The sequence below is a fragment of the Gymnodraco acuticeps genome, unplaced genomic scaffold (assembly GCF_902827175.1).
Source record: "Gymnodraco acuticeps unplaced genomic scaffold, fGymAcu1.1, whole genome shotgun sequence".
Taxonomy (NCBI): domain Eukaryota; kingdom Metazoa; phylum Chordata; class Actinopteri; order Perciformes; family Bathydraconidae; genus Gymnodraco; species Gymnodraco acuticeps.
The window spans coordinates 287,151-303,854 of record NW_022992193.1 but is presented as its reverse complement, the minus strand read 5'-3'; the positions used below and the strand labels follow the sequence as shown (position 1 = coordinate 303,854).

Below are 16,704 nucleotides of genomic sequence, written 5' to 3'. Positions count from 1 at the left end.
TGAAAATACACGCACCTTGCAGCTCAGTTTGAAATAGTTTCTCATATTTATTTAGGAAATAGTTACATAAAATATAGCATTAAAGTCTGCTGTAACAGACAGAATTGCACACGGTAGTAATAATAATAACATTAATAATAATTACCAAAGTAACACTGCTGGTAACCATTTCTCTTTACAAAGGAACATTTAAGGAGAGAGGTGAAGCATGATACTCACACTACAGTCTGACAGTACAAAATGTGGGTATAAATACTGGACATCTAGAAAAATACACAAGTCTCTTCATACAATATTAACAGTTTCATAGAAAAATTGAAACACACAGTCGGCTCTGTTGATTAGCACCAGCTGGTCAAATTCCAGAGAGAAATTTGGCATAACTTCACCTAAAAGTTCAAATATGTCTTGAAAATAAAGTGATAACATATTTTAGTATAAGCTCTTATCGATCAAAATAAAGATTTTGCTTTAAACAAGAACCCCTAAAGAAAAAGATACAAACGGTAGACTTAGAAACCTTGAATGATTGGCAATAATGTACATCTTTTTCTTTTCTTATTTGCATATATCAATCAGCAATGCCCATTCTGATATTAACTTATATGTCATTTTTATATACAACGTAATGTACAGCTGTGAAAGGAAAACTGAGGTTTGGCGAGTTCAGGTGTAGAAACTAAGCGGTGTGGATTCTAACATCTAAAAAAGCAGAATATTACCGAGTGGTTTTGTAGTTTCTTACAATCTACACGAGTCTGTATTTTCCCTGAGCTACCCACAATGACTCTTTGCTTTACCTGGGCACACATTGAAACATCTTCTCTTTTTGGAAATATGCCACAAGGAAAACATAATATGCTTTTTGCTTAAGTTAACACGATTACATACTGCTGCTAAAACTGAAGATGTCCATGTCATTTGATGCTCAAAATAACACGCAAAGACAACATTGGCAACGGGTTTTTACCTTTAAAAATAAAAATGAAAGTCTGTTGTGATTTGTAAAAAGTATTGCATCACGGAAGAAAAAGAAACCAAGGTTATCGTTTGTGATTCCACATTTAGCAGCAACAAATAAAAAGGTTTGAATGTAGTTCCCTAGCAAACAGGAATGCAATCACAGCAACTGTCTCTCCTTACTAACTCTGTACAGTATTTGTTACAGTGCAATGATGAGAAGAAAACACATTGCGATGACACAACGTTTTGTATTGCTCTCCAGTCCACCACGTATTTAAAGCCCTGGTTTGGTGTTTGCTTAGAAGTTCATCAAGTGCTTTGTGTTGTGGAGAGGACAGGGCTGAAGTCCTTCACCATGAATAAGTCAAACTTGAAGACCCGATCCAAAAAGGTGAAGCCAAATCAAAATGGCTGCCTAAAGGTTTCTGTTGGGAATGAACTCTTCCAATATCAGAGTAGCACATGATAAGAAAGGCCCAACATATGACAAGTATGATCCTTTTTGACGTGGGTCTTAGCTAATCAAAACAAAACATCTGCTTTGAACCCTCCATCTTGGGACTTTTTAACTCCCTCTCTTGTATATAAGCATTTGAAGGACACTGTTCTAGTTGTAAAAAATGCTCTGTATGTGATGAGTACTTCCATTCTTGAGAGGATAATAAATACATGTATCCTGATTTTGAAACTGGTGACGAGTGAGATTTTTCAGTTTCCCACAATATCTACCACTCAGAAGTGACCTAGGTGTTAGAGGAGGGGCCTCGATGAGAATAATCTTCCTCCTGGGGGGCCCTACACCTCGTTGGAGCCCTGGCTGGTGCAGGAGGAGAAGCTGTCGTAGAGCGAGTCGCTGAGGGAGCCCACTGGATCCCCCCCCGGCCTACTGGAGAAGCTGGAAGAGGAGGGCTCTTCCAGCTTGCTACCGTCCCCCCCGCTCTTCCCCCCGTCGGCCTGGCAGCCCCCCCTGCGGAGGCCTAAGCTGCCGTTCAGTTTGTTCAGGGACTCCAAAGAGAGATCGAGAGAGTCCGGCTGCGTACCGACGGACATTTTCTCCATGGAAATGTCTTTCTGCAGAGAGAGAAAAGGAACATCACATATTTAGTTTACACATATAGCACAAAACAGGTGATGACAGTGTTAGAATATACTATTACAAGAAAATGATGAAGAGACAAGCTACAATAGATAGGAATAAAACGAGATCAAATACAACAGAAAGGCAACAAAAATACAATAAAATGATATACAGTCAAATGTAGGACTGACTAAGCCAGCTTTAACTGTATGCTTTTTCATTTGTATTTTTATTCAGATTTAGCATTTTATTGCATAACAGTACAAACAACGAACATACACTCCCCCCACCAACAGATTGATGCAACCAATAGCACAACAAAAAAAAGACATCAGTAACAACTGTTATATACATAATGCTTTTATTTATTTTTAAAGGAAAGTCTTCAGCACACTCTTAAAAGTTTGTCTGCCTCCCTGTCACGGAGGTGATCTCTGGGCTCATAGATCTCGGCCTCCGTTACGGGTTGTTTAGTTTTTTGTTGTTGACAAGTGTTCCCCTTTCCCCATGTCTGTCGTTGATTGTGTGCACCTGGTGCCCTGTGTTGTCTCCTCCCCCCTCACCTGTGTCCTGTTGGGTTGATTGGGTTGGGCATTTAGGCTTTGCTGTTTGGCTGGTAGTGTGTGTGAGATCCTGGTGGCTGCAGGCTGTGCCCACGTGAACAGCAGCAGCAGGATTGAGGCTGTGTGTATTGTGTTCATGCTGCAATAAATGCCCACACCGGGTTATATTTGGGACGTGCTGCCTCTGCCTCCTTGCTTGGTCTGGGCCGCTCAATTGTCAGCTTCACACTCCCTAATAAAAACAGGAAGTTGGTTCCAGTTGATTTATGGTAAAGTATTTGAATGCATCGTGGATTGGAGAATATAAATAGTTCCCAGTCGCACATCTATGCTTCTGTTTCTCTGAAAGTGAACACCGATCAGAGGAGTCAGCCTCACAAAGCACCGTGTAAATCCTCTAGTTAGCAGTGTTGTCGCAGAGCAATAACAGAGCGTGTAAATTGAGATTTTGATCACGCTCGTGAATTAAATGTAGGTCTGGGTTGTTGGCGGGCGTTCATCCGTGGGCATCTGGGCCCCCCCCTCTCCCCCGTTAAATTGACTGCGTTGCATGATGTGTTATTCTTCTTGTACAGCTTGTGGCAGTCTACTTTATGGATTAGCGTAGTCTGGAATGTGTTACTCAGGGGAAATGCTGCGTGTACATCTGCTATCTGTTAACACTGCTTCAATTAGTGGGAGCTGTTTGGTCCTGAATGCACCAATCTTTAGAGAGCAGAGGTGGGAAGTAGTGGAGTACAAATACTTTGTTACTGTACTTGAGTACATTTTTCTGGTATCAGTACTTTACTCCACTACTTATTTTTCTGACGTCTTTTTACACATTTTTAAACACAAATACCTGTACTTTCTACTTCTTACATGTTGAACCCAAATACCTGTACTTTCTACTTCTTACATGTTGAACACAAATACCTGTACTTTCTACTTCTTACATGTTGAACCCAAATACCTGTACTTTCTACTTCTCACATGTTGAACTCAAATACCTGTACTTTCTACTTCTTACATGTTGAACACAAATACCTGTACTTTCTACTTCTTACATGTTGAACCCAAATACCTGTACTTTCTACTTCTTACATGTTGAACTCAAATACCTGTACTTTCTACTTCTTACATGTTGAACACAAATACCTGTACTTTCTACTTCTTACATGTTGAACCCAAATACCTGTACTTTCTACTTCTTACATGTTGAACACAAATACCTGTACTTTCTACTTCTTACATGTTGAACACAAATACCTGTACTTTCTACTTCTTACATGTTGAACTCAAATACCTGTACTTTCTACTTCTCACATGTTGAACTCAAATACCTGTACTTTCTACTTCTCTCATTTCCCAAACAGCTGGTTCCTTTAGTCTGAATGTGTGTTTGATGCGTGATCATTATTCTTTAGAGTCATTGCGTGCCTATTGATTTGAACACGATCCGTATATCCATCATTTCCTGGTCTTCTCTAAAGAAGAGGGACCAATGGAAACGTTGTCATGTTGCCGTTGTTCAGCATGGAAACATTCATTAGCTAACAATGACATTATTGTTCTATTAATATAAAGGGAGGTCAGGTACTCTTTAAAACAGCTGCTAGTTATGGGTACTTTTTACTTAAAGTGCACCTATCATGCTATATTTGAATAATATATTGTAGGGCCATGCCAATATAAAACATGTCTGTGAAGTTTATTTTTCAAAATACCAAACAGATCATGCATTTTAGCCATGCCTCATTTCGCTCTATTTGCTCTATTCCAGCCCTGTCTTCACAAGGGCTGATTCTGTGGCAAATGAGCTGCAGCTGACCTCGCCCCTCTGCAAAGGAGGGGGGCGAGGCACGAGCATCATGTTACCATGCTGTTACCATGCTGTTACCATGCTGTTACCATGCCACGCAACCCCCCATTCCCCTGATAGGTGGAGAGTTGCCCATATAGGCGGAGCACCTCGTTTCTGACGTCAGAACAATTTCAAATCTGTATAAGTCTGTATCAGATCCGTTGCAGCCCCGTTTTTAGAGATTTGGGTATGGAGGAAAAGAGAGAGGGTTGTGTTTTCTAACACTTGGTGAGTTCCCTGACACACCGGGGACATATTCATGTATAAAAGACGTACAAAAGTGCATTTTGCATGATAGGTCCCCTTTAAAGGTGGGGTAGGTAATTTTGGAGAAACCAGCTCGAGTGCGCTAGAATTTGAAAATACACGGCGGGAAAAAATCTGCCACTTCCTCACAGAGCCCCTCCTCCAACACACACGAACGCGCACATGACCAATGAGGGCACGAGATCAGTTTGTGCACAGATTGAAGGCTGACAGGCAGGTAGGCCATCCAGTTATTTATAGCTAAAATGATTGTCAAAGCACTTCAGATATTCATTGCTATCGGGATGTTAAGAGCATTCCATGGAATATAACAAAAAGTGTATCTCGAGCCGGTTTCTCAAACTTACCTACCCCACCTTTAACTATCATTTCAAAGCCCATACTTATTTACTTTTACTTGAGTAAAGAAGTTTAGTCAGTACTTTTACCAGAGTATTTTAAACACGAGTATCTGTACTTCTACTTGAGTAAAGGATGTGTGTACTTTTGCCATCTGTGGTTCCGAAGGTATTGAAGAACGGTATTATCTTATCACTGCGTTTCGTTCTCCTTTCAAGGACACACGCCTTCGGGCAACTCTGCAGTGATTACACTCAACAACCAAAGTGCAACCATCTGCTTCTTTTGTACTTTATGCTTATATCTATTGTCACATGACCTAATGGCGTATCATTGCTAACGACCTGTGGGGTCAAACAGTCTACAGAGGAACACAAAACAACACATAAAGCTAAAAATAGTCCGTTGTTTATGATGTGCCAACCATTTAAGTTCTCTACTGGATAGTGTTTGAACGCACTGTAGGGAGCTAGTTACTGTAGCAATCAGCATCAGAACCCTGGGAATATCATCTCTGGATAGTTTTGCTTTAGCAGTCCCCCCCCCCCCCTGGAAGAGCCGTTTTCTACATTTTGCAGAGGTAAGTATAACAGAGGGCTGGCTGGAGGGTCCAGGTAACCTCTGGAGACGCTCCAAACTGGGACCATTTAGAAATGTTTTCTCCTCAGACCCCAACCCAACAATGTTCCACACAAGAAAAACAGAGTATACACACATTAAGATGCCGTGAAGGAGGGTTCAATGTCTAGATCTTGGTAATGGGTTCTGCAAGAAATCCTCCGATGTGGTCTCATTCGGAGATTTCAAGGCATATTTCCACATAGTTTACAATGTCTAACAATCCTGTATGTAATTGTTGTGTACACATCTGTATTGTCCTTCTAATGTTGTGCTGTCTTTTTTCTTTATCATTTATTTATTTTTGGGATTTATTTAATTTTTTTATTTCTTGACCTTTATTTATTTAATTTGATTGCATATGTGGAGAATGTGTTCTGTGTTTGGGATAAGTGAAAAAAGGGGGTACATATTGGTATGATGATCCTTCTTGATTGTGTTACCCTGTCAAAATGCAATACATATATTTAAAATAAAAAGAAGAAATGAATGAGGTGAAAGTATGAGAGCTATTGGGACAGTAGAAAAAGAGCCTTTAAAAAAACCAACTAATAAATAAACTGTAATCCTGGTATTATCCCATCAATAATTGTTTTTGTAAAGATGAGTAAATCCATGTGGTAAGTACTATTGAAATGAGGAGTGATTTTTATGAATTTATATAAAAGAAAATACTGTTTTTTGATGCAGGAATAACCCCGATGTGACCTTTCTCTGTTCTTGTACAAATCATATTCTATTTACATGTATATAGACTTTTTGCACAATTTTTTATTTTGAATTTTTGTATTTTATTATATATGTTGCATTGTGGGAGGAGCTCAGGTAAGAATAATTTCATTGCCATTTCTACTCTGTAGCTTGATGACAATAAAACCTTTGAATTTGAATTGAATTTCTCAGCAATGAATTTGTAAACAAGACAATATCAAAAGGAAAAGATACGTGTGCCACTGCCCACAGGTGGAACGCTATAAAAAAATGTTTTCAGGTGCGGAGGTTGAGCTCAAATTAAGGAGCTGAACGCAGATTTAAATCGACTTAACTCCCACATGTGAAGTTAGTCCATGAAAATGTCGGCCTCTGGGAAGGAAAGAGTGTGTGACAGGATGGGGATCAGCTGCGTTACAGTCTTCAGGTCTTTCTCCGTCACCCCCCCCCCCCCCCCTTTTATATCTCGTTCTGGTCGGCTGTTGGATTGGATTTTTGGAGGAACACAATTTAGCGGCGGATCGAAGCAGATATCTGAAGCACCTGCGGGTGAAACCAAACTGATGTCTGCACACATAACTGAGACTTGAAAACACGAGGGGCCAAATCAGCAATTGGTTCTGCATCACATGTCAGTAATGGGCTGTCTAAACTCCAATTCAGTAGACCTGCTTTCAACTAAAGGCTCTTTTTATTGTGACTTTAGCGAGACATTTTTCTGCTTGCCACAGGTATGTTTTCCCTCCTCACCTCCTCTGCTTTAAGGTTATAGCGTGAGATTTTACATCAAATCCCATTTTTTTGTAACTATTCATGGTCTGCCATTCATTCTCTTCACAAGAAAACAACCTCTCTATTTTGTATTGGTTATGGTGGAGTCCACCTTTTGGAAGATTCCTATAAGTACTAAGTGAGCACACATTATAGAATTAATGCTAGAAATAATAAGAATCCACCAAAGTCCTACTTTCTGTCCACGTATTTTTTATCCTAACCTTTTAGGCTCTTAACCTTTTTTTATATTACCATAGTTTATTCAATATGCTCCTTAGATAACTTTTTTTAATTCTATTTGTTTTATTATTGTCTCCTCGTAGCATTGTGAAGCACCTTGACATGACGTTGTTTTTAAAGTGTGCTATATAAATGAAATGTATTATTATTATTACTATGTTAGAACCTCTTTCCTTCCTTTATAAGGCTATAAATATGTTTAGCGTGTACTCGAGGCAACATGTGTTAAGTTGAGGAAGGTCACATTGCTCATGAGAATCTGACATTGTGTAGACGGAGGAGAGTTCTGTATTATTTTACAATGGAGACGATGTTTTCTGCTCAGATTCTATATCGCCTTCGCCACGAACACTGTCCGAATAATTTGATAGCAGGTTTTCTATTTCTGGTTACCATCTGACTCCAGTGTCATGCCCCCCCCCGAGCAAATCTACCCATCTGACAGGAGCATACTCCTGCTGTTGATATGTATTTGTACGATGATATAGTGTGGCCTTATTACAAATGACAAGTCACCCGAAATGTTTCCTGTTCCTTGGCCATGTAATCATGCTGTTCCACGCTCGGGGAGATGGAGATGATTTCGGAATCAAGCCAAATAAAATCCAGGAATCTGCCTAACTTTTGACGCAAAGTTCTAATGTCCTGTTTCTTTCTCATCATGCAGACAGGAAATGTTCAAAAGCAAAATACTGAGGAGAATATATTGGAGTCAGAAATAGAGAATTCTATGTATATGGCACCCCCTTTTCATTTGTTATTATTATTATTACTATATATATTTTTTATTTCCCTCCTATTTGATGTTTCTCACTGTAATGAGGCCACTTATTATTTGTATGAAACTTTATTTAAGTAATTGGTATGTAAGCTGAGATATACACAGATATCTTGCTACATGATTAAAGTGAGATGATTGTCACCCATGGAGAGATGGATGTTATATGCGCAGTAACTATTGAAGCAACTGTTATTTTATATATATTGATTGTTGTTTATTTATGTCTTAATGTGTGCATATGTATACATGTGTCTGTTGATTGTGTATATATATACTGTATACATATTTTTATTAAAAAAAATGTTGTATTCGGGATTGTGGAAAGATTGACAATAAAGTTGACTTTGACTAACTAGTCTGCACACATTTGAGGATGCATGCGGGTGTATGTTGTATGTCTCAATGTTTACAAAAATGACAATAAAAAGAGTAAGAAATAGAGAAGCTGAAAAGGGAGACGAGGAGAGACACACGGGAGGAAGAGATTCGGTGGACGGGGGGAGAGGGGAGTGGGCCGCCGTTAGCAGGGCTGTCAGGTGCTGTCAGGATGATGAATGGGGGGCCAGTGTGGGCTCTGATGGGAGCCGCTGAGCTTTACATCACTCTCCTGAGTGTTTGTGAAAGGTTATTAAAGGGGCCTAAATCACCGGGCTCAGACACCAGCCCCCCCCCCCGCCACCAAACTTCCCCAAACTGCCGCCGATGAAAACGTCGGAACCAGTCAAAAGGTGCCGAGCCGGGGACAAAAGGAAAGCATATGCAAGGGGTGAGGGGGTGAGGACACGCACGTGGAGGGTCTTTTTCAAAGGAATAATGCAGGGGAAATAGGTTCAGCTGCAGTCATCCATCATATTCAGAGATGGCTAAAGTGGGGAGGTGTGTGGCGCAGTGGGTTGTGCATTGGTGTTCGGATCAGGGGGTCCCAGGTTCAAACCCCACTGCAGTCAGCATGTCGTTGTGTCCCTGGGCAAGACGCTTCACCCCAAATTGCTCCTGTGGGGATTGCCCACAGTATTAAGTTGCTTTGGATAAAAGCGTCTAACAAGTAACATGTAATGCAATGTAACATAACATAACAAGTAACATGTAAAGTACACACATCCTTCACTCAAGTAGAAGTAGCTTCAAAATGTACTTCAGTAAAAAGTACCCATACTGTAACTAGCAGCTGTTTTAAAGAGTACCTGACCTCCCTTTATATTAATAGAACAATAATGTCATTGTTAGCTAATGAATGTTTCCATGGCAACATGACAATGTTTTCATTGGTCCCTCTTCTTTAGAGAAGACCAGGAAATGATGGATACACGGATCGTGTTCAAATAAAAAGGCACGCAATGACTCTAAATAATAATGATCACGCATCAAACACACATTCAGACTAAAGGAACCAGCTGTTTGGAAAATGTAGAAAGTTCAGGTATTTGTGTTAAAAATGTAAGAAGTAGAAAGTACAGGTGTTAAAAATGTAAGAAGTAGAAAGTCGTCAGAAAAATAAGTAGTGGAGTAAAGTACTGATATCAGAAAAATGTACTTAAGTACAGTAACAAAGTATTTGTACTCCACTACTTGCCACCTCTGATCATAATGGAGGCTTAGGAATAAGGTTATTGTCAAAATGAATGTCAACATTGGCCTAGAATGGAAGAAAAAGCACTCTATGTCTTGTTTATTACAGAAAAGGGGTAGCGATGAATGATATTACTGTCACACTTATGCAAAAAATGTTCATTTATTTTTGTGGGAGAGGCATTTATTTGCATGTAGTTTCATGATAATTAGTTCATATACTGTACAAATGTGAAAGGTCTCTTTTACAGATGAACAATAAGCAATATTATAGGGTTGTAGCTGGTCAAGTACGAGCTACCTTCCAGTATAAATACCTCAAACTGTTTTGGAGTACAGTGAGTGGAGTCCAAAACAGCGGTCTATCAAACAACTATGGGCTGTATCTAAGTCATTTTAGGGTTGTTGATATTGAAAACGAGAGTCTCTCAGATGCAGGTTGTGTGCAGGAATGAACAGTTTTCTTTAAACAAAGAGACAGATCAAGTGTTGTGCGTGTTATTTTCTCCTCGTGATGCCAGGTTGTTTTGGGAGTTGAACCATTGACCTCTCAGCTTTGGTTCAGCCCTTCTGAGCACTACAGGCTCCACGACTGCCCACAAATGAAGCCTTTGGCATCCAATTAAATGCCGGACAGGTTTGGAGGCTGAGACAAACACAGCTCTGTCGGGTGTGAGTTGTCTCTTGCATGTCAGCTAATGGAGAAGCGCATCGAACGCTCTGTTCCGTGAACTGCCCCCCCGCCGGGACCTCGGATCAGAATATAAAAAAATCTCTATCGGATCAAGTGGGAGCGCTCAACTTTGCTTTGTTAAAGTAAGACTCATACTACAATACCTGCTTGGGAAGGTCACAAAGTGAAGTCAAGGGCATTTGAGCAGTGGTGTACTCACTAAATTCAGTCATTGTGTTACAGATAATAAGCATTTTACACACACTGCTGCCATTTATTCAGACCTTTAACAGTTTTAATAACTAATGGTGCTAATGAAAGCTGGAGCAGTGTGCATATGTTACCTTCCACCTACATATTCTGCATAATTATAGGCGTTCAATACTTTTACGGTCATGGATTCAATCGTGATGTTACAGAACAACCCAGTCCCACTGCATTTCGTGTTATCGTCACGACATTGAATCTATTGATTCGTGTTCACCAACACCATTTCCCCCTTTTTTTCGTGTCACACAGAACGATTTTAAAAGCAATGTATTTCTATTGGTAGTGTGTTTCGTGCCTGCACATCGTCTTTTTGTCCGGTCGGGTCTTGGAATACCAGAAGCTGTGTGGTTCATAAAAACATTTTCTTACTAAATATCTTACCCTAACCCTTTTATTTTAAATTGTATAATGTTGGAGTTTTTTTGCCGTCCGCGAGGAAAATAAATGGGGCTCAGCGCCTCAGAAATCTGTCATCTTTTTTCCTTCTAATTTGTTATCATTTGGTGCAGGCACGAAGCATACTACCAATATAAATACATTGCTTCTAAAATCGTTCTGTGTCAGAATACTGAAATCTGTATTTCCTTCTAATTTGTTATTATTTACATTGCTTTTAAAATTGTTCTGTGTGACACGAATAAAATGGCGAAATCGTGTTGGTGAACACGAATCAATAGATTAAATTCGTGACTATAACACGAAATGCAGTGAGACTGTTGTACAGAAAGACGCCAAAGGTCATTATAGACCTCACATACACACAGTTGTGTTTTGAACTTGAGTTAGATGTTTTTTTCAGAGTATGGATTTTGGTGTCAGGGTGTGTGTATGAGAGCAGAGTTTGCCTCTCCCATAGAGTCATGCCGGGCTGGAGGCCATTTCATGGTCTCTGATCCTCATTTGTCATTCAGCAGCATTAAATACTAATAGGCAAATACCCGCTGACACGAGAGGGCAAGCGATCGAAAGCAATTAGGCCACTTTTTCTATGAAAATCTGTAAACAATTCCAACGGTAGCAAAGAAAAGCGAGTTTGTTCGTGCCTCGGAGGTGTTGCGAAGGTGAAGTTGACTCATTGTGACTCCATCTGACAAACTCAAAATGAAATGCCTTCATCCTTATGTCTCTGCTGTAGGTAAGAAAACATATGTGTGTCTTTCTGTATCCTCAAAAGACTTTCATTGAGTGCTAACACCTCACATTGTGCTCATACTGTAAAGTGACTTTAAACTGCCTCCTGTGGGCTCCATGAAATGAGGATATTCATTTATTCTAGAACAACCTCCTTTAAATGGGAAGCAAAACAACGAGTAAGAGTAAAAAAGGAGAACATTTGAATATATTGCCTCTTCCTTAGAGTAAACTTAAATATCTGAATGAGCCTCTAAAGATATTACTACCTTCTTTGATGTCGTATATAATGACCAATAAAATGCTGCTTTTATGAGTTTTAATACTCACACTTAGTCTGTCTCCGGCTTCCAGGGAGGACTCCTTGTGCAGCAAGGCGTACTGGGAAATCCTCCGTGTGTCCTTCTCCAGGTGTGAATACATGTCATGTTGGTAGAAGTCCATGATGGATAAGGGTTTCTCCACACTGCTCCTCTTCAGGGTCTCCTCATTCTGGTCCACTGTGGATGGAGGAAGATGTTATAGATCAAGAAGAAAGGATCTCAACAAAATATCTATCTTTACTGATGAATGGAAAAAGATTCGTTTAGCGACTTCATCACACCTGCGTCACTGTTCTTGGATCTGAGGATCAGGGTCCTCTGCGGGGGTCTTCCCGTTTCCTCCGGTTCAGTCTCCGTGTCGCTGCTGCTCCCCGAGTACGTGCACACCTGAAGGGCTCTCTCCTGTTAGAAATATTGATATTTAATTGCAGCTTTGTGCATTTTTTTTCCCAGCCAATTGCTGCCAAATAACAGAGTTTTGGAAGTGTTTTTATTTACTTTTAAAAACTGAATTTTCAATACTTTCAAACTGATTTGTGCACATTGTAATGTAAACAACTTACAGCAGCCATGTCATGGTCCTTGGCCTTCATCTTTCTCTCCGTTTCCTTCTCTTTGTCCTCGGTGGAGATGTTACTCAGGGGAGCACAGAGACTCAACCTCTTTTCCCTTATTGCATCTGTAAGTCGACAAAAGAGACACCAGGCATGAAGCGTGCATTGAATAACAGAGAGATAATGCATTTGAACACACCATGTGACCATGTTCATCATTTGAATTCTTCCAAAGTGAGAATCTTCCCTTTAGCAGACTGAGAAAAACACACGGTGAGAACATCCACTCAAGCAAACACCAGCCTGTGCATCCTTTTTTAGTGCACATATGATGGAACTGCACTATATCCAAGCCATCAAACATTAAAGGGCCCCTGTTATAATGTTTTTTATCAATATATTATAGGTCTCAGAAATATACAAAACATGTCTCACATGACAAAAAGTGAGCGAATCTTTTTTCCTGAAACTTTCAGGGACACATGTTTATGTATAAAAGACATGAAAAAGTGGATTTTGCATAATAGGTGTCCTTTAATGGTGTCTATCGTGCGATTGTCCATCGCCATGACTCCTGGCAGCCCAGATATAACAGCTTTCAGCCGCCCAATGACAAAGCGCTGCCTTATTATCACCCCGCCCACTGCTGTCTCAGCCCCATGCCAATTTAATTGTCTCTTTTAACATTCAGCTGTGATACAATAACAGCCGGCTTCTGGCCAATACTAAATCTGTCTGTATTCGCTTTTGGTGGTTCTAAAAATGATAGAAAATAGAGGGGTGAAGCATTGGATAAAGAGCTCTTTTAATCATCTTGTTCCACAGTTGAGACCCACATTGCTGCCTCTACCTATTTCTTGTAATCAGAATAGCGATCATCAAACACATTACTAAGGAATTGGCTAAAAGATAATAACTTCACAATGGAATAACCTAGTTAATGAAATCTATGTAATGGAGACTATGAGAATTAGAAACCAAATCCATATCCTTGAGGAAAGGTGGGTTAAGTATAGAACATTATAATGAAGATAATTAATGTATACCTGAGTATTAATAATGTATCCATTCTTTTATTTGTAATATTATTATTGTATTATTTCTTTTCGGATTTGCCAACTGTTATGTAGTTAATCTATGCACCTAGATGTGTTTATTTTGTTATGTACGCTTTATGATCTATGGCTGTGTTGACATGCTTATCTGATCTCATCTGTTAGTTGTCCTCGAGCGAGGAAGACTCCGGGTTTCTAAAAAGGACACAGAGTCCTTTGTCATCTCAGCTGGCAGCGTAGAAGCATTTACTTTAAATTAAAAGACTCTCATTTTGATCAGAGTCTAATAAAGCGAACAGATTCCTCTTATCTGGCGCCCTTGAGGGAAATGTGTCAACACAGAGTTCAGTGACATTCACGTCTCAGAGGTAAAACAAGCAGTATGAGGCTTTCAAGGCTTGGTACTTTGCCATCTAGCATGATAATAGTCGCTTTTACAGCCAAGCATTTCAATTTATTTTCCTCTCTGCCTGAGTGAGAGAATCAGATATAAAAGGAAAGCATTGATTGTTGATACCTCCACATTGTGAAATGGCTTTATGCAGGAGGTGTCAAAGAGAAGAGGAGGAGTCATCACTAACAACCGTAACCTTATCTAGGAGAGATTTCTGCGTCAGAAATAACAATTGACACTTATTACCTAACTAAAGAATCCTCGGTCCGTGCTGCAAAATGCTGCAACAATACCCTTTTTTGTTTGTTTAAGAACAACACTTTTGTATCATATTGTGGTAGCCCTGTGTGTTTTCGGAAACAGAGTAAAGGCTAGAAAGTGAGTTTGAAAGCCAGGAGCATCATCATCCAGTGAAATAAGTGCTGATTCACCAATGGACACAAAGACTTAAGGTTGTAAACTGTATGGAAAATGTAACAGCAAAAACTACAACTCAAGATGGAAGTGTATTTAGAGAAATGGTCACCTGTTGTTAGGTATTTGGCAAAGTGAATAGATTGTAAGCCTCTAATTGGACTATATATTTCTGATGCTTTGTTGTTAATTACTATTGTACTTTTTGATTATATTATATATATATTTGTATATAACAGTATGATATTGTATCTGTACCATGTTGTGTGAGACTCACTGTCAAGGAACTTGTTTTAATACATGTTCAAATAAACAAGTGCTGATTCACCGTGTCTTTAAAGGTCACCTATTATGCAAAATCCACGTCTTCATATCTTCTATACATAAACATGTGTCCCCTCTGTGTAAAGAGATTCTGAACGTTTCAGAGAAAAAGATTCCCTCTCTTTTTGTCCTGTCTGAAAATGTGCTGATCAGATTTTGGCCACTTTATGATGTCATAATGTTTGTTTGTCTTGTGTAACCATCAGCCAATCACCAACCAAGGTAAACCCCCCCACCACCTTATCACCTGAATCTCCTCCTAGAGCACCATTGTGTTTTTTTAACCAATCACTTCTCAGAGGGGCGTGGCCAGCAGCCGCTCATTAGCATTTAAAGCTACAGACAGGGGGTGTTTCTCAATGTCGAGCAAAGCTGCTCCAGAGCCACTATTTCAAGCATACTACGTAATCGAGTGCCGCCGAAGTACTGTTCCAATGTCCAGCATACTTGGAATTCTACCGAGCCCGGCGTACTTCGTAGCGAGAAATTTCGAGGCTGCACATGTGTAGACTCCGCGGTCTTAAAATCCCCACAATGCTTTGCGCACGGACCAATTTCCCCAAATCTGTGGTGGAAAATGTAAGGCGGGGCCTCTCATATGACGCACACCTGCACACTTGCTAGCCTGTTCCACTCTTCGTTTTCCGAATGCCAGGAAGTATTCTTGCCTCGCTTCTGAAGCAAGTGACTCGGAAGACATGTGCTACCAAGCAAGCGTACTCGACATTGAGAAACACCCACAGAATCAGCACTTTTGAAACAGGGCTGAAACAGAGGGGATTATGGGATGCTACAATGATCTGTTTGGTGTTTCAAGCCAAAACCTTCAGAGACATGTTTGTATAGATCTGAGACCTATAAGATGTTGATGAAAAACAGTATAATAGGGGACCTTTAAACCCTCCCAGAAACATTAGGGAATAAATATAAAGTAATTACACTTCTTCTCCACTCACCTGAAGATGCTAATTTGGGTAGGCGGCTCTGGGGGTCTGCTGCGATGGTCACTCTGGGCTCGGACAGGGAGTGACCCATGCTGGTGGGGGCATGCAGGCGGGGGTTTGGGAGGGAAGGCACTTCAGGATGTGAGGGGTCTGGGTGAGGAGAGGGAGGGTCCAGATCCAGGTCAGAGGAGCCGGAGGTCATCGCTCCGGGGCTGGATTCAGATTTGGGGAGGGGGAAGGTACCGATCCCGCTGTCCAGGGTCCTCATCTGACAGCTGGAGCCTAAAAAGGGGACAGGGAGAGGAGTGTGATGCCTGGGAGAAGCACGGGAACAACAACAAAAGGAGAAGAAAGGAGGGCTTCACATGCAACGGAAAGGATTGTGAGTAAAGAGGGCATCTGTAGCGGGGTTCAGTAACATGTGGCCGGTAGAAAGAAGGAGAAAAAAGAGAACATTTTTATTTGATATAGTAATATTTAATTGGCATAATTAGGATCGCAGTAACGGTGGCTCCACAAGTTCTAATCAGACACACATATGCCAGCGATGCCGAGCAAATTGAGCCACGCCCGAGGACACGTTCCTCAGATTCCTCAGAGTGCATGCTGGGTTTTAATCAGGAGAAATGACAGCAAGTAGCAACAGATGGTGGTTTGGAAGCCACAGTTTGCAGTCTTGACTGAACAGATGGACCAGGTCCTTGTAAGTGTGAACGGCCAACAGTTGCATCTGCTAATTATTTGTACTTTGCACATTTTTGCTGAGATAGAATTTTGTAACGATTCATCTTTGTTCAAATAAATAATCCCCGCGTGTTATCTTTCCACTGTAGATCTTCTGCAGCTCTCAATTCTGTCTCACACAAATATTTTCTT

At 40.4% G+C, this 16,704-nt stretch overlaps 1 protein-coding gene across 5 annotated transcripts in view; it reads right to left on the bottom strand.

Moving 5' to 3' along the window:
- Window positions 1–23: 23 nt before the first annotated feature.
- Window positions 24–16,704, bottom strand: part of LOC117539278 (nck-associated protein 5-like) — a 150,572-nt gene continuing 133,891 nt past the window's right edge. For all 5 annotated transcript variants that reach the window (XM_034205316.1, XM_034205317.1, XM_034205319.1 and 2 more), the window contains 5 exons: window positions 15,841–16,110; window positions 12,707–12,822; window positions 12,425–12,545; window positions 12,151–12,320; window positions 24–2,034 (listed from right to left, as the gene is read on the bottom strand). In XM_034205316.1, coding sequence (XP_034061207.1) covers window positions 1,759–2,034; window positions 12,151–12,320; window positions 12,425–12,545; window positions 12,707–12,822; window positions 15,841–16,110 — 953 coding nt within the window. In that variant the 3' untranslated portion in view covers window positions 24–1,758. The remainder of the gene's footprint in view (window positions 2,035–12,150; window positions 12,321–12,424; window positions 12,546–12,706; window positions 12,823–15,840; window positions 16,111–16,704) is intronic.